General features: G+C 51.2%; 1 protein-coding gene across 2 annotated transcripts in view; it reads right to left on the minus strand.

Annotated features, from left to right (window-relative positions):
- Positions 1-21,458, minus strand: part of LOC123351195 (solute carrier family 2, facilitated glucose transporter member 1) — a 36,821-nt gene extending 15,363 nt beyond the window's left edge. The window contains exons 1-2 of one of the 2 annotated variants that reach the window (XM_044990444.1): positions 21,278-21,458; positions 7,808-7,900 (exon numbers count right to left, since the gene is read on the minus strand). In XM_044990444.1, the coding sequence (XP_044846379.1) occupies positions 7,808-7,900; positions 21,278-21,295 (111 nt within the window). In that variant the 5' untranslated portion in view covers positions 21,296-21,458. Of the gene's footprint in view, positions 1-7,807; positions 8,826-21,277 lie in introns of those variants that run through there. The other variant, XM_044990442.1, reaches the window with a different exon arrangement.
- Between the last annotated feature and the right edge of the window lie 465 nt (positions 21,459-21,923).

Consider the following 21,923-nt stretch of genomic DNA (forward strand, 5'->3'; position numbering starts at 1 on the left):
AGGAACGCATGTGCTGTTTCTAGTTCAGAGGGGCTGCTCAGATCTGGCAGAAGAGACATTATCAATACTTTGGAGAGAGAATTTAGAGGAAAACTGATGTAATCTGAAATCCCAGTGACCTCTGACCTGACTCAGAGCTTGGGCTATTCCAAACCCTGCTGTCATGTTAGGAGGAAGAGCAGAAGACACCAACTGACTGATCTATTAAAGAGTGCACGGTGATACTTCACACAAGGCATGGGGAAATGTACTGCAGTGGCAATCCGGCACTCGCTGCTGGGAGGTTGGGGGTGGGTTATGAACTGGTTGAAGTTTGGCAGAAAATAGTGCGGGATGTGGGGGTAGGGAGGGGATGGAGTTTGGTGCAGCAGGCAAGAACACAAGGGGTGTCCTTGCTGTGTCAAGGAAGGGAAAGGGGGACATGGAGCTTGCTGGGGGAAACAGGGAGGACTAAGCACAGGTACAGCTGGCTGGGAAGGTCTCCCCAGCCCTCACAAACATTTGTGACGGAAAATTTGTTTCTGAAATTTGGGGTGTTTGTAAAGAACCAGATTTTGTATAAAATCAAACTTTTCAATTGCCAATCTCATCCCCCACAGGATTTCCCCCCCACTGTGATACCCAAAACATTTTCAATAAAAATGGAGTTTCCCCCACAATGAGATTTTCTGTTTTGTTAAAAAGCCATTTTCCAAGCAGAAAAATGATTCAATGAGAAATGTTCTACCCCGGCCCTCACTGGCACGGCTTGTGAGAGCAGATCAGCCGCTTTGATTGTGCAACGGCGAGAGCAGAGACCTTCCCCATCATATTTGTCAAATACCTAGTCCAGCCTGTACTGACACTGCCCCCCCCCCCCCGCCCCAAGGAATTAAGTAGAAGCTGTTTCAGCAATGGGGGGGGGGGCAGGAGAGAGAGGAGGGGGATCTTAAAGTGACAGCACAGCAGCTATTCATCCCCTACTGTTTGCCCTGAAGATCTTCTGCAAGGATGGGTTTTTTTTGGCTCTCCTCCGGCACAACATAGGTTTTTGGAAGTCTGAGGGCCAGATCCTCTGCTGGGATAAGTCAACATCGCTCCATTTGTACCACTGAAGCTACCCCATGAAATCCAGCCAATTACAGCTGGTGGAGCAACACTGGCTTACACTAGCTGAATATCCCACTTAACTGTTCCGGGTATGAAGGGTGTCTGCTGCTGGAGCTCCATCACCACCTGACTTGTTCTCTAGATGTAGATCAGCAGCTCTCTGCTCCACCAGCTATTTTACTCCCTCATCCTCATTTTACTCGGACTATTAGCTACAATACCTGTCATCCCAGGCTGGGTTCCCTGGAGAGCAGAGACAATGCTTAGGTTTGCCAACCCTGCCAGCCCAAGTTCCCAGGCTGTCCTGAAATCGAGAGGGTCATTTTAAAAAGTAGCAGTTCGTTTAGCCTTCCTATTTCTAGTGCTCACCCTACCCTTGCAGGCTGCCTGGTGAGTCAGGTTCTGTAACCAGCTAAGCTTTGCTGCTGCAAGGCTGAAGCATGGGGGTGTCTTTATGGGCACAGCAGTGCCAGGAACCCAAATTGCTGCAGCCATTGTCATCTTGACCATTGTTCTATGGTCAAAACAAGCTCATCAGGAGCTTGGACAACACTGTGTGCAGGGCGTGACACAGGCCAGCAGCTCTCAAGGGTAGCCCAGAGGCTGAAATCTTTGAACACGGCTTGGTGAATAAGGAGCTGGTGGAAGGGGGCGGCCCAAGGGCCCTGCAGCCTAGAGGCCTGTTCACAGGGCCCATTAGTAGGGTTTGAAACCCAAGACCTTCAGCACTGATCTCCACCTCTTGAGCCAACAAAGCAACTCCATTGGTTGGCAGCTGTCATCAGCTATTGCCCTCTAGCAGCCCAGCCCCTGGGGCAGAAGGGTGGGCACGACCCACACTTTGCCAGTGAGTTACATAAGCTTGTGCCATGCTCTGTCCAGGGGGTTCAGCCCGTCTCCACAGCCCATTAAACTCTTGGCCAGCAATGATGCTGGGTGTGTCCTGGGGGGATCTGTCCAGGAGGGATTTGCTCATTCACTCCCCAGCCGTCACCAATAACAACGATCATACGCTAGCAGCTCCGGCAACATTCACACCGACTGGCTCCAGATCCCAACCCCAAACTGTCCAACAGCCTGACTGGGTCACTGATGGGGACTTGGGCTGGCCAGTTTACTGGTACTTTGCACACCCCCCTCCCCCCCCGGCTCACAGTAAACAGCATCAAGGCCGGCCGCGAGGAAGAAAAGTGACAAAGTTCCTGCCCCACCACCTCATCCCTGGAGGTGCCAAGTGCAATGGAACGGCCTGGCACAAAACACCCCCTTCCGTGCCCACCGAAGGGGGAGGGCAGTAGAGACCCTGTCCCATGCCTAGGGAAGAGGAGCGAGCCCAGCTGCACCTGGACCCCGTAGGCCAGAGCCAGGCTGCTCACAGGGAAACAGCTACTGAGAGCCCAAGCAGCTGGGAGGCCCCTCAGCAAACTGCTGCTGCTCCACATCCCCCCTCTCCCTGACACAGCCCCGACCTCTCCTCTCCCCATCCCCAGTGGTGCCCTAGCAACAGGAGATCACTCCCAGCTCCTTCTCCCCCAGCTCCACTTGCCAATCCCCCTCAGCGCTATCTCCCCGCCCCCTCCCACCCCCGGACCCCAGCATAATCCCTCCCAGCTAGCCTGCCTCCCCACACCCCAGCAGGCCTGTGAAGTCTCCTGCTCCAAGATGCACCCTCATGACTGAGCTGAGCCCAGCTAGCGGGGCTGGTCAAGGCTGGCTATACAGGGGAGTGGCTGGGACACTGGCTCTGCAGATAATTTTATAGGGTCAGGACACAAAGAAACCCAGGAGGGTAATTAATGTTCATGGGTTTGGTTAAATCCTGCTTCCCTCCTTCCCCGCAGGACAGCATTTAACCCCCAAATGCATCATTTAAATCAAAACCAGCCAAATTCTCTTCATAAGGAATGTATTACTCAGACTTCCACTGGCCCTTTGTGCACGCCTCCATGGGATTATGCATGGCCTGGTGGGGACACCCTCCCCGCCCTCCGCAAAGTAGCATGGACGGGCTATGGGGTATGCTCCCAATATAACCTCCCTGTACGCCCTGCCAAGGCCCTGGGTAACCTACTGGGGATTCACTTCTCAAACGCATCCCTTTTTGTGTAAGGGCTTTTACTTTATCGTCACAGCATCAAACAACCACCCCATCAGCTGCCAGGCTCACCAATGGCCTGGAAGAAAAAACCGCCACCAATAGTTTGCAGATGATAAATGGACAAGTGATAAATAATGAAGAGGACAGGTCACTTACCAAGCAATCTAGAATCAGCTGGGTGCAAGCCAAATATGTATTTTAATCTGGCTAAATGCAAACGTCTGCATCCAGGAACAAAGAATGCAGGCCCTACTTACAGGATGGGGAATTCTATCCCGAGAAGCAATAACTCAGATTTGGAGGTTATGGGGAATAAGCCACTGTGGGGCAGGGGGATTTCTGCCGAGAGCCCAGGTTTCTATAGTCCAGCCTAGGCTTCCTCACACCCTCCTCCTGTGCAGAGGACCAGATATGATTATTTCTAACAGTTGGTCTGCAGGTGCCCTTGGGCTGGAAGGAGCAAAGGCCTCCTGGGGGCAGGGCAGGATAGGATAGTGGCCAAACTTTATTGCTTAGGGTCTCTTCACTGCAGCTGTAAGCCCGAGCTCTTACCCATCACGGCCATACACAACAGCAGCAGTGGATTTAGTGACAGCCCCCCCCCCCCCCCAAATGCAGGACAAATCTCATCTGTCAACCTGCCCCTGAGTCGCGGCTGGTGGCTCCCTGCATGTCATGACCGGTGGCCCCACGCCACTCCCAGAAGCAGCTGGCTGCTGGCATGTCCTTGCATGCTCTGTGCGCTCCCCCCTCCCCAGGGCACACACAGACATGCCAGCAGCAGTGCAGCAGGACTAAGGTGGGGCCTGCACTGCCTTCCTCTCTCCATGCTTCACCAGTCCAGGAAGCAGTCCCTGCGGGGTGTGTGTCCATGTGTTGCTTCCCCCCCCCAGCACCAACTCCGCAGTGCCCATTGGCTGGGAACTGTGGGGGTGGCCCCTGTGGGCAGCTGCACACAGAGATCCCCTGTCCCCCCCACCTAGGAGCCGCTGCCAGAGGGGTGCGCTGGTTGGTTTGGGAGTCGCACTGCCCAAGGTAAGCCACCCCCTGACCCCTCCTGCACCCCAACCCCGAGCCGGCACCAAACTTCCACCTAGAGCCCACACCTCTCACCCCCTCCCACACCCCAACCCCAGCCCAAAGCCTGCACCCAAGCTTGCTCCCAGAGCCTGACCCCTGCACCCACTCTTGCATCCCCTCCCCCTATCAAGGTACTTCACTTTATTTTCATTTACTTCTTACTACTTATAAGATAGGAGGAGGAGGAGGAAGAAAAAAATGAAAAACAGGGGGAGATGAGAGAATGTTCTTTTTCTTGGTTAGATCCTGGAGGGCCCCCAAAAATGAAGCTGTGCACAGGGTCCCACTAACTCTAAATATGCCACAACAGCCTTTCAGCGCAGGCATGTTGGCTGGGCTGCAGGGCTGGGTTAGAGCCCAGGTTCCATGTCCACTCTGGCTGGTAATCTGCCCTCTTTGCAATAAGCCCTCCAGAGCTTTCCCACAATTCCTCTCATGTGCCCAGCAGGACAAACAAGTTCTCCAAGAATCAGAGCAGCTCAGCTTGCTGCAGCATGGAGAACCATGGGGTGCACCCCCAAGTCCTAGCGACACACACGAGGGATTGCAGCACCAGTGAGGACTCAGTAACTCACGTAGGGCTTTGCAGCAGGGCTACTCTGGATATCTCCTTCGCAGCCATGCCCTCCCTCTACTGTGGCTCTGCAGGACAGGGGAGGCTGCTCCTCTGCTCTCAGTGGGGATGGATCTGCAGCCAACACCACCACAGACTCTCAGTGCTCTTGGTGAACACTGAGCATCCTGGGCTGCCACTGACTTCACTGGCTCTTCAGCATCTCACTGGATTAAACCCCTCATGCAGAATCACTCTGTTTAGCTGCATCACTGAATAGCAATTCTAGCATTCAGCCAGCGCTTTTGCCTCTTCAGAGAATTGTGCAAACACTAGCTCTGCTCTTGCAAGACTGTAGCCTACCCCTTGGTGTCAAAGGGGTTAACCCCCCAAAACTAGTTTCCTGGCTCACAACTGTACTTTGCATGTTGCAATGAAAAACATTCTTGCAGTCTCCTAATTAGCTAGATAATCCATTTTCACCTCAAATGAATATGGATCAAGTCATTACAAATTTCAATACTGTTTTAAAAACTTTCTAATCTTTGTAAAGGAGCTTTTTTTTTTTAACCTCTTGGAGCTGTTTCAGAGTAACAGGGCCTTGTTTGTAATTCAAATGGTGCCACTGCACAGCTGGCCTGCTGATCCCTCCTGCAATAGGTTTAATATTCCTGCAGCACAAATTCTACCTCTGCATTGTTAATTATTTGGGATTGTACACAGATGCTTTGATGTTTTAATTCTCTCCATGGCCCTGGAATGCCTGGTCCTTTTCAAGCTGACCGGCAGTCACTTCAAGGCTTGTCTTTGGTCTGCCTTAGGGCAGTGGGTGTGATCATCAGGGTGGGGGTGGATTGTCCTTCATGTTGGGGCCCTGAAAACAGTCTGGCATCTGGGAGAAACATGTTGGAGCTTTTTCTAAAAGTTTCTTGAATCTCCAGCGTGCACATTAGATACCAGAATGAAACAGTGATAGGTAGGATTTTCAAAGTCACCTAAGCGAATTAGTTCCCAGCTCCTGTTGACTGTCAATAGGGCTTTGTCACTGGGCACCAAACACACAAAGGTGTCAGAACCCCACCCCACTCTTGGGTGATGATCCACTCAAGGCAGAACCCCATCCTGGTTTCTTTGGCATTACTCCCCCCCGCCGCCCCTCACTTCAGGGCACTCTCCCCCTAGTCTCCCCATCTGTCTCCTAGGCATCTTCTCCCAGGCTCCAGTCCCCAACACTTGTAGCGTCCTGCACTGGGGAATACAAGTAACCCTGCTGAAACTATTAGGAGTTAGCTGTATTCTGCTAGGAGATCATTAGGTACCTTAGTGCTGCACTTCCCAACTGATTCCACCCTCACTCACCCCAGTAAGAATCAGCAGTGACTCCAGTGAATTCATGGAACTCCATTAGAAGTGTGAGTGAAAGCCCAATATTTCCGACACTGGTATCGGCTACCCTGCCCCTGCAAGCTAGCTAGGAAGGGAGGTTGGGCAGCCCTCAAGGACAGCAGGTTAAATGGAATCAGGCTTTAGAGCTGGGGTAGTCTGGTTTTTGTTAAGGTCCAGACTCCAGAGAAACATTTTTCACACCTCAATAACCGTAAGTTATCAATTAAGATTTTGGGGTCCATTCAAAAGCATCTGGTGGTCCGGATTTGGCTCGGGCTCTGCCTATTGACTACGATCCCTTTTCACAGGGAGTCTCTTCCCACCCTGGTTGCAATAGTCTCAGCATGAGGATGCAGATCTGGGGTATGACTCAGCTGGCCAAACACTCAGACAGCTGATCTAAAAGGGCAGCGCAGGAAGGCAGCAGACAAGAAGGAACACTGAGGAGGGTAAGAGCTGCCAATAAAGTGTATGTAATCCCCATTATCAGCACCTGTGCAGCTGGAGAGATCAGGTTCCCTGTGGGCGGAACCAAAGGCTGTCAAAACTCCCCCTGCTTCAGAGCAGGGAAGCTTGTCTTTATCCCAGCCCAAAGGCACCACACCAGCAGGACCTATAATCTAGGCAATGCTCAGTGGCGTCCAGACCTGCTCTGAGCCGGCACTAAAACTCCTGAATCCCATCTACATTACAGGCTCCTCCATCACTGTCCCCAGCGGAGGTGGGAGGGTCCCAGAATCCAAATGTCAAATTGAACAGCCCCTTAGCCTGAGCACCATGAGCAGAGGCGACGTGGGTGTGTGTGTGTGTGGGGAGGAGAGATGTGTAGAGTCACTTGCTCCTGCAGATTTGCTGCCTGGTTTGTACTGAGCATGCTCAGTAATGCTGCTGAAGCCAGCTGCCCTCCCCCGGCTCCCCCTAGCCACAGGCATGGGTCCTCTCTGCCCACAAGCCAGAGTCAGCTGGCATGGACTGGCCACGGGTGTCTAACTGCAATGTAAACATACCCTTAGAAAAGGGTCCCAAATCCAAGTGCTGAGTCTGAACTAATTTGGGAATGCTCAGATCTGCATTGCTGGGGCCTCTCTCATTAGTCATGAGGAAAGGTCAGTTTATGTAATAACTTCCCCAGAATTCTTTAACAAAACAGTAAACAAAGAGGAAACTTTAATGCTCCTGGGAACAGCCAAATAACTGCTTAATAAATCTCATTACAGTCGGTAAGCTGCTTAACAGGATGTGCTATTTTAGCTGAGCTTGGAGTGGGGAGGTTGGTGGGTAGTGTTTTCATGTGCGGAGCTGTTTTGGAGTGTGCAAGTATTCACATATTGTGTTGCAGCATGCGAGTGTTGTGTTACAATGATGGATGTGTTACTCTGCGTGTACGCACCTGCGTGGCAGTTTGTTTCCACGTGTGGTCGTGTGGTGGTGTGGTGCAGTTTGAGAGGTGTCATGTTGTGGAGTGTGCAATGGATGCATGCTGTGTGGGTGTGTGCTTTGTGTAGGTCTGCCGGTGTGAGGATGCACTGCAAAGCACAAACAGGGGGCAGTATGAGTACAGCAGAGGAGGTTTGTACTTAGACCAAACCTTTCACCCTTACCTTCTGCGGGGCGTTGATGACTCCAGTATTATAGCCAAACTGCAGGGAGCCCAGCACTGCTCCTCCCACCGCCAGCATCAAGCGAGCTGTCATCTGCTTCAAGAGAAACAACATGCAATCAAGTTGGGAAATGCTCTTCTCTCCAATGCAGGACTGTGAGGGCAGCCCTCCATCCAGGGCACCCACCTGGCTCCTGACCTGAACCATTTTAGGATCCAGTACTCTAGATCTCAACCAAACAGCAGCTGTGCACGTACAAGACTTGTACACCCGTCCCTGTCCCCTTTCCATCCACAATGAGCCAGGAGAATTAGGGCTCATCTTTTCCTGGCTCCCAGCATATCCACTACTGAGCAAGAGGCTGAGCAGAGCAGTCCTTCCCCAGCTTTCTCCCTACACAGAAAAGTAGCTCCTCGCGGAGAGGCTTGCAGATCAGGGCATGGTGTAGCTCTTTGTGAATTAAAAATCCAAAATCCACCCATGCAAGCTCAGAAGTTGCACTGATTTACATGAAAAGCCAGGTTTGGCCCACTGAGTTAATATCCCATAAGGTTATCCCTTGTTAGCATTTCATTACTTGTTCCATCAATGCATTTATCGATTAAATCCACCCATTTTAATCTGGGCGTGCAGGGCAAGGTCTCTGTGCAGCTAACCAGTATCGCCAGGAGTTCCGTGACAGCCCTTTGTGCAGCTGCGGCACAAGAGATGATGATGCACATTGTCGATGAAGGCCTGACGACTAGGTTCAGCGGTGGCCTACAAGAACTGCATCACACCACTGAAAATGTCATTGCTTGGCTACACTATGCACATGCTAAATAAATAATAGTGATACTGTATTGACCTCCATGGAGTTACTCTGGCTTTAAGCAAGTGTAGGTAAGATAAGAATCAGGTATTGGCGTTCACTAGTTTAAATCTCCGCAGAGCTGAGCACCACAAATCTACTTTGACATTGCACCCCATCATGCTTTACAGAAATATGCTTATTAGTGTAAATATGACATAACTGGAATGTTTTATGCTAGACATGTCATGTAACATATCTTTGCAAAGGTTATGATCTACTGAGTGTGTTTATCCTATTTGTATGAACGTATCATTCTTGTATCTGAAACTAGGAATATAAAATGCAACTCTGAGGCCCTATTGTAGTTATGCAAAGTATGGGCCATTAATGGTTGTTTGGAATCTTGATGGCTCCCATTAACCAAGACAATTGGTTGTAAATGGCTGTTTACTTGTAAGTCTTCCTGTATGTGCTGGCAAGTGGGTAATGAAGACTTACAGTGACATGTGACCATGTCACCTGAACTGGAATTCATCCTTAACCTGGTGCTTTTCCATTTAGAAGGAGGGGTGGGAACCCAGAGAGGGACAAAGGATTCCCGCCTTGTGCCAAAGCTATATAAGGGGGTGGAACCAAACAAAGGAGGCGGCAGTCAGAAGAAATCCCCTAGCTACCACCTGAGCTGGAACAAGGGCTGTACCGGGGGAAGGATTGGGCCCAGACCAGAAGGAGGCTAGTCTGTTAAAGAAGCTTATTGGAACATCTGAGGGTGAGATTTACCTGCATTTAGTTTCCTACTATATTAGGTGTTGACTTGCGTGTTTTATTTTATTTGGTAATTTACTTTGTTCTGTCTGTTATGACTTGGAACCACATATATCCTACTTTTTGTATTTAATAAAATCACTTTTTACTTATTAACCCAGAGTCTGTATTAACACCTGGAGGGGGCAAACAGCTGTTCAAGCTTTATACAGGGTAAAATGGATTTATTTGGGGTTGGATACCCAGCTCCCAATGGGGTTCAGAGTGCTGGAGACAGGAGCACTTCTTAAGCAGTTTTCAGTTAAGCCTGCAGCTTGTGGGGGATGTGGTTCAGACCTGGGTCTGTGTTTGCAGCAGGCAAGCGTGTCTGGCTCAAACAAGGCAAGGGACTGAAGTCCCAAGCTGCTAGGGGTAGGGAGTGTCAGCACAGGCTGGTAACTGGACACCTCCATGAATGGCCCATTTATCCAGGCGGGAAAGTCACCAGCAGCTCAGCCTGGTGGCTGTACCCAGAAAACTGGATCCACTTTTCACAGGCTGGGCTGATCAGCTTTGGAATAGCCATGTGAAATTAAAGCCCCTTTGATTGTTTCACACCAGCTCTCGGAAGCAATGTTGGTTTTGGTGGAGGCAAAGTTTGCTGAAACAGCAGTGCAGATTTGCCAAATCTCAGTGTGCCTTTGTTAGAGATCCCAAACCTTTAACCTGGGCCATGTGCACCTGACTGGGGGTAGTGGGCGATGATCCAGCTCCACCCCAACCCCTTTGTTGTACAGAGCCAGGACCCAGAGCCTGGTCACATGGGAAGATTCATTCTGAGAGTCACAATTAACTGCAATTACTTCTCTGCTCAGGAAGGACTTGCAGGGGTCAGACCACGACTGAGCCCTGTGCACAAGCCATCGCTCTTCCTCTGTCTTAACCACAGCAACTCTGCTCTACAGCATCTACCAATCTTGGCTCCCCAGACACTAGCACATGCCCCCTGCCTGCTTACATCACCCCTGCTGTCCTGGAATGATCCCTCTGGGCCCTTACTCATGTCAAAATCCTCCTTTAAACTGCCTCCTTCATTAACCCCTCCACAGAGGGGTTCAGCAAGCCACACAGCTCAGGTCCCTCATCCTTTCCCCTCGGCAGCCCGGCTTCAGGAGCCCTTTCCTGTGCAGCTCTTGGCTTAGCCACCTGCCTGGTCTCTGTCCTGGACTCTGCATCTCTCCTCACAGCTCAGTTGGAAGCAAAGCCTCCTTCCCTGGCCAGGTCCCCTTCGTTTCCCCACCCTCTGTTCGGAAAGGGATGTGCTGAACCCACTTTTTAAATTACCTGACTTATTACCAGTGGCTGATTTCACTAGGTAGCAAGTATGAGCCTGGATAGCCAATGAGGTTACCCAGCAACAGCTAAGTGAGGCCTCAATTAAGTAATGAGATCTGCATCCACCAGCAAACAGGCAGGATGGAGCATGAGAGGCAGCTTATGTGACATTTTTGAATGGTAGCTCAGCATTTCGAGCTTTCCCAGAACCGCCCCCACAACAGGTAAAAATGCAAGTCTCCAGTCCTCCCTTGTCTAATCAAATGGGCACTCCTGTCAATTCTGGAGTAGGGGGCTGTGCTGGTTTTATGAAATCCAAACACAACAGCAATGCTCCCACTGGCATAGCCCTCTGCTGCTGTGTTTGCAGCCCAATGCTAATACATGGGAACATCCTGGGTGCAAAAATGAATGGCAACAGACCTGCTCTAGTTCAGTCACAAGTGGTCATCCAATCGCTGTGTGAAGTCCTCTGGCCTGTATTACACAGGAGGCCCAACTAGGTTATCCTAACAGTCCCTTCTAGCTGTATGATCTGTGAGCCTATGTAAAGGGAAACTGACAAGGCAGAGTGAAATGCAAAAGGTAAACAAAAGGTGTGAATGGCGAAAAGTATGTTCCAGGCCACTCACCAGTAGCTTTGCACTGCTCAGGTGACAGAGCAGCGCAGAGAGGCTGGAGTATACCAGCACATCTGGCCCTGCATCTGGAGGGTGCTCTCAGTTGTGATGCAACAGATGGGGAGAGGGGGATTTGTTCTGTTTTAAGACTCAGGCCCTCCTCCGTCAGACAGCTTCCCCTGGATTTCAAAGGGGCTTAGGGCTAAGGAAGGAAACAATGCATGATTGTTGCAGAGCTCCAAGCACAATTTTTTGGCACAGGGCCAGTTTCTCCAACTGCATAAAGGAGCCAGGCTTTGGGTGCGAGTGGCCAGCCGAGAATTCCCCTGACAGCAGGGGTATCAGCTAGTGTAAAGATATCAGAGCTGGGTTCTGTGCCAATTACTCTTCCCCCAGCCTGGCACAAGGAGCACATCAAAGAGTAATTCAGTGGGGAGGGACAGGACTGAGTTCCACCCTGCTACTCCAGTCTACAGCTGATATAAGGTCCATATGCTGCTGGCATAATTAGCATAGGCCTAGGCTGCTCTAACTCATACAGGAGCCAATGCAGGCTGGCTTTCAAAAATCAAGGAGCAGAAGCTGGCATCAAGGGGACCAGTACAAGTTCTAAGGCACACAAGTCCACAAGACTGTGCCCCACTGGGGATGTCTGTTTGCACAGGGGTGAATTTCACCCTGTGGAAGTATTGGTAATGGTTACTGTATCCCTTCCAGTTAAGGGATGCCAGGCTCTACAGCCTGACACCATAAGGACCAGAGATACTGGGCATTGTGAGAAGTGAATAGCTCTGGGTACAGCTAGCCCTCAAGCCCAGCTGATCAGAGCTCCCCAGGAGCCATCGCCTGCAGGCCAAGCCCATCTCCCCAAACATACTGAGGGACAAGGACATACACCCAAAGGGCTGGGGGGGCGGGGGCAAGAAATGAAGAGGACACTGAGCCGACATAGGAAGTCAACCTTTGGGGGCTCTGGACAAAAGGTCTCACTTGAGTTGGGTCACCAGCTGCCTGCAGCCCTGCACCAGAGACTAACGAGGAAGGGGTGGCACATGTGAGTACACGCACACACCATTTGTGATGCATGGGGCAAGTGTAGAGTGGGATTCAGGCGGAAACAGAGGTTTTCAGAAAGGTTTACAATGATTCCTTTGGCTGCTCACTTTGTTCCTGTTTCTCACAGGTGCTTTGCTGAGCTTATGTAGAAAGGGGCCACATCCTGTCTGCACAGGTTCAGAGGGGAAAGAAATCCTCTTCCCCAGCAATACATGCTCCCCCTTCCCACCTCGCTCTCCCAAGTGCCAGGCATGGCATCCAGCCACCACGCCTGCTGACACTCCATGCTCCTGCAGCACGTACAGCCAGCGCTAGTGCTACTCCCTGAAGCGGTGTCCCCCTTTAAGGGCACGATACCAACGTAACCCGAGAATCCCAGCAGGCAGAGGCTGAGCAGCCACGGTGTTACCCGCTGCCTCTCTGCTAACAAGAGACCATTGAACAGGAGGCTGTGTGCGCGTGACTGCGTTTACTGTCTACTATGTAAAACTCCCCTTTAAAGAAGGCACAAGGTGGGGCCCATTGTGGTCAATACAGCTGCACCCTCAAGTTCCAGTAAGGATCTGGCCCCATTATGCTGGGTAATGCACAAACCACCACGTGCTCCCACCTACACTGAACTATCATGTGGTAGGATGGCTCTGGGCCTGGCCTTGCCCCCTGGCTAGCTTTGTACTGCCTTGCTCATTGCCAGTCAAAAAATGACATGTGCCAGGTTTTTTGGGTGATACCCACAGTGATCATGAAACTACTTGCCATGCACATCATATGGCTGGGAGCTTGGCTGGCACCCTGGTCCCTCTGTGGGCCTGGCACCAATGGGAGTTTTGACATTGACTTAAATGCAAGTAGGACCAGGCCCTACAGTGGATGGGGCCAAATTGGGCTAATCAAAAGAAATAAGCCATCCCCACTGGCCAGCCCCACAGCATTTCAGCCTTTTTGGCCATAACTTGGTTTTAACACAGCTCTTAGACACACTTGTTTATCCCGTGTGCATGAAGCCTCTGACTCCAGTCCTGAAAGCTGCTCCCTGTGGATTGATCGTAGTGGTCCCTGCCAGCCTTAGCAGTATGGCAAGATCAGGGCCTGTCTTTTTACAACCTGTTGCAGGTTTGGAAGAAGCAGAAAACCTGGGTTGCGCTGTATGCCTCAGACAGGCCTGGAGGTGGCTGGACAGCTGTGGAGCAGCCCCCTCTGTGCCAGCTCCTTCTCCTCAGTGATTCAATCCAACTCCCAGTTAATCCAATGGGAATCTTTCCCAGCAAACAGGCACTTAATGGAGCTGGACCAGACTGGTGCTGCAGAGCCTGACACTTTTCAGCAGATCTCAAGGCAGCACTGAATGAAGCCCAATCCCTGGAGCGTGGGTCAGTATCAGCACAGCACACAGTGGATCTGCAGCACAGCAAGGCTAACTCGCCCAAGGTCACAGGAAGCAAGTGGCAGGATGGATGTCAATGAGTGGCCTCCTCCCACATGTCCCACTGGCCTCAGGGCAGGCTTGACAGGGCTGTTCGCCCTCTTGAAGCCCTCAGTGACCAAAGGGCTTTGTGACCAAAAATACCCCTCCTTGGGTCAGGTTTAACATCAAATCATCTGAACAAAAGAGCTCCATGTCCCAAATTCAAGTCTACAAAAGTTTCTCTTCCAACTCCAGCCTTCCTGCCCGGGGCCATTCCCGCTTTGGCAGGCCACGGCCAGGCCAGATTCTTTTCTTTCTTACAGCTGCGGCATCTGCCTTCCCTGGCTTCCAGGCTCAAATCTATCCCTGGTCAAGGGTCTCCTGCAGGAGCTGCTGACTGCCTTCCACAGCCTCCTCTAGTTCTCGCTCTTAAGATTGCATCATCCCCTTTCCTTTTCTGCAGTTTCCTGCTGCTCCTTATAGGGTAATCACCTGACCCCTGGCACAGGTGTGCCTTCTTCCTAACTAGGATTGGCTAGGCAGGGTCAAGCCATCCTGTTACACAAACCAGGAACAGATCCCTGAAGTTAGGACTCCCTTTCCCATACTCTGTCCAACAGGCAGCACTCCTTTCTGCACAGCTGATTTCCCTGCCTTCCCAAGGCTATTTTGCATAAATCGCTGACACACCATGACCACACAGGACAGCTTCCCCCTACGAAAGCTACAGTACGTCATCACTGTGGACATGAAAAGCAGCTTGTGTTTGAACATCACCTAACACCACTGTTATAAAATGATTGTTGTTTAAAAGGCCAGTAGTCACAGCCTTATGTAAAGCACACAAATCATCCCCTGTCCCCTTAAAGAAAGGTCCAAGAGGCAGACTCCTCTCCCCTGCTATCATGGAATCAGCTCCTACCAAACAAAGATTTTCCTTCTGCTCAGTGCTGGAGCAGAGCAGTTCACACCAGCCTGAAAGTCTAAGAATATTTCTAATTAGTCATCATGCTTTTGCACACCTTGAATGACCAGGCAACAATAAATGGATCTGCAGAATATTGTACCATGAAGCATTACGTCAATAAGATTGCACCACACTGTTTGCATAAAACTAATTATTTGTACAGTGAGCTTTTATGGAAGGAGACTGTAGCATAGGTCCTTGAGGGGTTTGGATGTCTGGTACAGTCAGGTACTGTACCTGTTCTCACAAAAACTTTACCTCTCATTTAAAAGGAATTTGATCCATACACACTACTATAAATTCACCATTCAATGTGCTTTCTCCGATTACATTTGGAATCGCACTGATCTGTGTTCTCCTCAGCCAGATGTGCCTTTCCTCTTGTTTAAATTATCAGTGGCTGAACATCTAACAGTCATCTTACACCATGGCCAAGATTTTCAAAAGTGATTAGCTATTTTAGAGCACCATAAAGGGGCATAGTTTATAGAATGTGTGCTCAGCACTTTGAAAATCAGGTCCCCTTTAAGGTATTTCAAGATGGGCATCCAAAAAATCACTAGCCACTTTTTTAATTGGGCCATAGCCTAAATAAATAATTTTTACATACCGTATGTATTAACATCTTCAATTGTTAAACCTGAAAATTTTAAAGATCAATGTACTCTTCACTATGTATGTTATGATTTTACTTTTTGGATTTCTATCTTCTTGGATAGTGAAAATTATCCAGTGTCACTTTTGATTAGAGACAGTTTCCATTTAATTCTGTTCTCGGGTTTTCATGCAGGATTTTGCAACAGTTTAGGTTGCAGTCAAGGCAGAAGAATATTTGCACTTTTTAAAACTTTTCATTAGAATTAAAAAACCCTACAAGATACTAAACCATTTCTATTGGTTGCCTCTTATGGAAGTCTTGTAGAAGTGAATAGAAAAATTAACTTTTCTACAGGGTTTTTCGAAAAACCATTATATAGATCAAATAAAATGATATCTTTCTTATAGAATTTTAAAGGATGGTTCTAAACTCATATGAAGAGGATTTTGTGCTTTATTAAATTCTGCAGGTATTGAAACTAATTGTTATAGAACCAAATTAAGTTTCTACCTACAATTCTATTGTTTTTGTCCCCAGGAAATTCTTATAGCATTTTCTATAACAGAAACTCCAATACATTTTACAAAACCTAAACTTGGGGTTAAATTTGATCTGTATCTCTTTAAAAGGTTTAATGCTCAGATCAGGCACCCTAAAGGTTATAAGTTTAGCCAAATCTTACCCAGACATCTGGAGTCTGCAAGATTGGGAATGAAATTCCATAAGCACAGCCTCTCCCATGGTATTTTGCCACTTCCTTGAAGGGGAAAGGATAGCTCAGTAGCTTGAGCATTGGCCTGCTAAACTCAGGGTTGAGAGTTCAATCCTTGAGGGGGCCACTTAAGGATCTGGAGCAAAAATCAGTACTTGGTCCTGCTAGTGAAGGCAGGGGGCTGGACTCAATGACCTTTCAAGGTCCGTTCCAGTTCTAGGAGACAGGATATCTCCATTATTTCTTCCTGCTTCATGGACTAGGCTGAACCAGGAAGTGTAGACACTCCCAAAGAATGTACTTTTAAAGGTGTTATTTGTAGCCACTGACTCTCAAAAGGTTCAGTTAGGGCTAAAATTAGTTGAGAGTCTGAATGGACTTGTTTTATCCCAACTGGATCATCCATTATCTCAAACTTAGAGCCACCCAACAAAATCATCTACCACTGAGTTAAGACTTAAGTTTGTCTAGTTGATAAACAGGAGTATCCACAGCTGATTGCCTTTCTCTACTGTGGTTTTTATTTGCTTCACTTGTCTTTCCCCTCCATCCTTTTACCTATTTATTCCTCACAACTTCATTTCAAAGGGCTCAGCCTACAATTAAGACAATTAAGTAAGGAATTCCTTAGTCCTGGAAGGGAATTACAGGAGTTTCCACCTTTGAAATAATGGAGGATAAAAAGTGTAATGCAATCTGCTACATAACATGACCCAGTCAGTTGCAGCATATCCTGTAACATGATAGAAAAGTATCAGGGCTCTGTCTGAAGGCTACTGGTAGCAGGGCTGGAGGGAAGAGGAAGGTTACAGCACTTTGCAAGCAAAGCTGTGGGCCCTGCCTGGCATCAGAAGGTGCTGCACAATCCCAGCTGTACAAGGGAGGGTGCATCAGTCAGATATTCACTGGTTTAGTATTCTCATGCCTGGTGCTTTGTAAAGAGAGAATAAGCCTTGGTCTTGTGACATACATTAGAAATACAGTCTGAGCTGCAACCCCCTACTTGGGTACATAATCCTTCCTCCCAAGTGGTCCCTCAAGTTCCTGCAAGTCAGGGTTGCATGGTCCTGTCCAGATCATGCTAGCTGAGGAAGGTTTCATTGTCAAAGTTTCCATGTTCAGGATGTGACCCAGGGACCTCCGTCCCCTATCTCTGCCCAGACAGCATGGGACATGAACAGAGCAATGACTGGATCTTAACGGCCTTGACTGATGAGAGAGAGCTGGGCGGGCCGGAATGCGGTGACTGGCCGCAAGCCAAGGTAAACGACAGAGGCGGAAGAAAGGCAGCCTGGGGGCGCCCCCAGCTGTGCCCCCCTAGAGCAGGCAGCTGCGGACGCAGGCTCGCGGCCCGGCCCCGCGCTGGGTGCCCCTTAGCCCGCTCCGAGGGGCTCGTCCCCGGCCGCCAATGGGGAGCGAGCTCCGTCAGGCCCCGCCCCAGCGGGCGGGGCTCGCGCTCCCCTTTGCCCTGCACGGCAGGAGCTGGCGCGACACCTCCGCCCCCTCCCCCGCACGCCGGGGACATGCCGGCAGCTCCCCGCCTAATGGAGGCGGGCGGGCGGGACGCGCCGCGGGCAGCCCCGGCATTGTGCGAGCCCAGCGCGGGGAAATCCCACCCGTACCCGGGAGACAGAGCCACCCCCGGCCCGGGCAGCACGGGGCGCCCCCAAGTCAGCCAACCGGGCCCGGCTGGAGGGGGGCAGCGGGTAACGGGCTTCCCTGCCTGCCTCCCCGGGGGGGGGGGGGGCGCTTAGCGGGTGCTTGGCCAGAGCTCTGGGCTCTGTGATTAAACTGTCTCGACTCGAAACAGCTTGACCCCCCCCCCCCCAAAGAGGCTAGGAAACAGCCTCTCAACACGGAGCGGGTTGGGACCAGCCTCCGTGTTTATCGTAGGTGAACCAGGCCCTTGTGCCCCTTTGGGGCTTCTATAGGGAAACGCAACCTACTGCGGATTTACACCACCGAGACCCAGATCAGAATCTGGCGCGGGGTGTTGGATTTCTATGGTTCCTCAGTCCCAGCCCTTCGCCTCCTCCAGGCTCTGCCTGTGAGGTGCTCCTGGCTGTCACGTCCCAGAGCTCCGGTTCCAAACCCACAGCTCGGGAGCCCAGGGACGCTCCCCTCCCCGCCAGCAGCACTCCTGGAAATGCGCAGCGAACTAAATACAGTAACGCGCTGATCCCGAAACACATTCCGCAGCTAGGGAGAAAGCAGGGAATCTGGAGACAGTGTTGCACAAAAGCTTTACAAGCATCTTGACCCAGAAAAACACCAGACAGCCGGAACAGCACTGCTGCTCCTGGGCCCCCACTGCATTGTCACAAGACCGGCTATTTTAAAAGAGATCGTAGGAGAGAGTAGGAGCCTGCTGGACTGAACCCCACGCCCGGGAATCTGGAATCCCCTTTCATTGCGCATTGTGGCCGACCGCCTGGTATGCAACTTGAATTCATTGATTGCCAGTTGACTCGTTACCTAATGTGATTGTAAGCGCTCGTCTACACATTTATCTTCACAGAGGAGCTGCCAGTGTAACTAACATTATTTTAAATCAATTTGGTTAAACTGGTTCAACCCCCTTTGTGGACACTCTTAATTCAATTTAACCTAGTCATACATTGATTTGGTTTAAATGAGCAAGAAATCAATTTAAACTAAATCATGTAAGCCAGGTTTATACCAAAAGAGAGGCTACAGAGGGGTTCGCATGGATACTCAATATTTAACTATACACCGTTATAAACTCGCCTGGTCCAGCTCCCAGCCCCAGACATAGTACAAATGTTCGCTCCACGGCCATGGTTTAGCAGCTGTAATCTGGGGTAGCACCACCCAAATCAGTTATACCAGGGCAACGCAACAGGATGAGCCTGTGAAATGGAAGGTCACCAGGGAAGATGTGAGCAACTGGGGAACGAGTTACTCATTCAGAGGATTCGAGACCCACAGGAAGTCAGATCAGGAAAGCCCAATTTCGAGTCTCAGTCTGAATCTTGTTGCTGGAGTTGGGCAGGGATGGGATTTTTCTGTTTTTTGCTTTGGATCCCTCACCCTTTTCTTTATTATAAAACCTACTCCTTTTACCACTAGCACCAATGTAATCACAACACACCAACACTCTTGATAATTACATCCCCCACGTGATCAAAAAAGTCAAACAAGCTGACTGCTGTGGATTGGAGCGGGGGAGGAGGGGGAAAGAAAAACAAAAACTACAGGGTTAATAAATCCGTTTAGTGTTTAAGATCAGCACTGGATGGTACTAGGTATGGTCCGAGCACAGAACAAAGAGGTAGTTGTCCCTGCCCTGAAGAGTTTACCCAGGGGGCTCTTCCATCAAGCAAATAAAAACCAAGGGGAAAAAAATCCTTTTAACACAGTCCTGCAAATGCACCAAAGAGAGGGAAAGTCAAGTTTGTGTGGGGATTAGATTATAGGAGATTTGAACCCTGATGCCAGGGAAGAATTATTAGAAATACGCACATACTGTTTTTCCCCGTCAGGCCTTACTGTGATTGTATAATCTGTAAGAGGGTATCCTCGGTAGAGACCACATTTCACTTTAGAGACCAACAGTAACTTTTTTTATCTGAATCAGTTTTAATCTGAAAAGCCCTGAAGCCTTTTAATTCGGAGTCTTTAAACATGGAATGAAATCCTAGCCCTAGTGAAAAATCGATGGGATATCTGCCATGGACCTCAATGTCTCTGGGATTAGATCCCTGCTCTAGTTCAAACACAAATTCCACCAGGTGAAATTCTCCGGCCAGACTAGATGATCATAATGGTCGGACCCGTGAAGTAATGAAACCAACTAATGACCTATCGATCAGGATTGTCAACCCCACATGTTCAAAAGTACTGAGTCAGGCCCTACGTAGCTTAAAAATCATGAGGTTCTCCCAATAATAGGTTTTGGGGGGGGGGGGTTTATTTGCCTTCTAGTTTCTAAACCTTTAGAGGGCACCTGGGCTCATTCCCAGACTTTTCTCCCTTACAAACAGTGCTCGGAAAAACATGTAAAAGGGAAGTGCAGATTCTCATTGAAACCCTCGATTCCCGGAGGTAGGGCTTGAAAAAAAACCGACAAGTATCAAGAAAACAAATCACCGGGAGTTGGCAACACCGCAAACCTGCCAGCATCCTCTCGGCCCCGACTACCTGGAAAAGCGGGGGGAGTTTTCTGCGAACGCGGGACATCGAGCCCCGTCCTGACCCGTAAGGCTACAGCCATTTGCCGCTGTGCCAATCTGAGTTTTGGGGTCCCCAGTGCCCGGTGTCTGCCAGGCCAGGCTGGCAGCGGGCACACAGAAGGACCGGGGTATTTTAAGCAGCTGACCACAGACTAGCTACCACCAAGCTTCAACACAAGAAGTTTGAACGACCCCCCCCAGTCCATCCTCAAAGGCTCCGGAGCGGAACCCCGTCCTAAGCTGCAAACTGGCCCTTTTAACCCACACCTCGGACATGGCTTCATTCACTTGCGCCTGGGACCCCGGCAGGGAATCACTACTGGGCCCCTCAGTCACTGGTATGGGGGTTAATTTGTTTGTTTAGTTATTTTAAACACACGATCGCCGATTCAGGCTGAAAATTTTCCACGCCGCACGCTGCTCAGAGCGGGGTGGGCTACGTAGTACGGGCAGTACTGCCCCCCGCGTACCAGCTCCCTTGCCCGGCAATGAAGGAGGGCGAGTCCCAGGAGGGAGCCGCGGGTCCCATCGCTGCCAGCGGGGCACTGGCTAAGGGAGCCAAAAGCAGCTGGCGGCTCAAGCCCACAAGGCGGGGGAAGGTCATTTTTATTTCCCTGTTTTAAAACAGCCGCCCAGGCCTCGCCCCCCGGGAGCCCCGGCCACTGGGGGTGCTCCATGGTGGGGAGGGGGGGAGAGAATTCTAGTGGTGTCCGGCCCGAATGACATCGAGGCCTCTCCCAGGCCGGGGGCCAAGCTGATGGCCGCCGGGAATGTGATGTGCCCGGCAGCCCTGGGCGAGCGCAGCCCAGCCACCCTGCCCCACGCACTGCCGTGCAATGGGGCTCGGCCGGGGAGCCCGCCCAGGGCTGCAGGCAGGGGGATGCTTGGAGCAGAAAGAGCCTGGAAAGCAGAGACCTCTCCCAGCCCGCTCGCCCCTCCCCCAAGTCCCGCTTCCCTCCAAAACGGCCATGCACACGCTCCCCCCACCCCCGCCGGAAGGTCCCGGAGCCGGGGCAGCCTCCCCGGCCCCGCCGGCCGCACGTTCACCTTGCTGCCCGACTCCATGGTGCTGCGCCCGCGCGCTCCCGCCGAAGGCAGCTACGCCGCGCCGAGCCCAGCCGGCCACGCTACCGCCGGAGCCCCGGGCGCCGAGCCCGCGCGTCCTGTGCGCCCCGCGAGCCGACGCGAGTCCCCGGGCGCGCTGCTGCCGCTGCCTCTGCCGCGCGCCACGTTCTGAACGCGCCGAACAAAACCTAGCCCTGCCGCAGCTCATTGACCCGGCTTAAGTGTGTGTCGCGAGCGCCCTCCTGATTGGCTGGGCCGTGAGGGGCACGGGGGTGTGTCGAGGGTGTGTAGTTGGCTGGCCGGAGAGGGCGGGGAGCGGGGTCGTGAGTGGCTGGCCCGGCCGTCCGTCATGGCACCCCCCACGCTGGCTCCGCACGGCAGGGGGCGGGGGAGGGGAAGCGGATTTTGTTCTCATTTCTACTGACTGAGCCGAGGGCAGGCTCCTGCGGGCCGCTTCCCGGCTCTCTGCCCCCCGCACTGAGGCCTCAGGAGTTCGCTGCAGAGGCGAGCTGGAAACAGGAGCGCAGCGTTGCAGTCCCTGAAGCTGTCTCCTTGGCGTGCAGAATCCTCCTGGCTGGGTCGTTCACTGGTGCTTCCGAGGGACTCCTGCTTGGCATTTCTCTGATAG

The sequence above is a fragment of the Mauremys mutica genome, chromosome 16 (assembly GCF_020497125.1).
Source record: "Mauremys mutica isolate MM-2020 ecotype Southern chromosome 16, ASM2049712v1, whole genome shotgun sequence".
NCBI classification, from domain to species: domain Eukaryota; kingdom Metazoa; phylum Chordata; order Testudines; family Geoemydidae; genus Mauremys; species Mauremys mutica.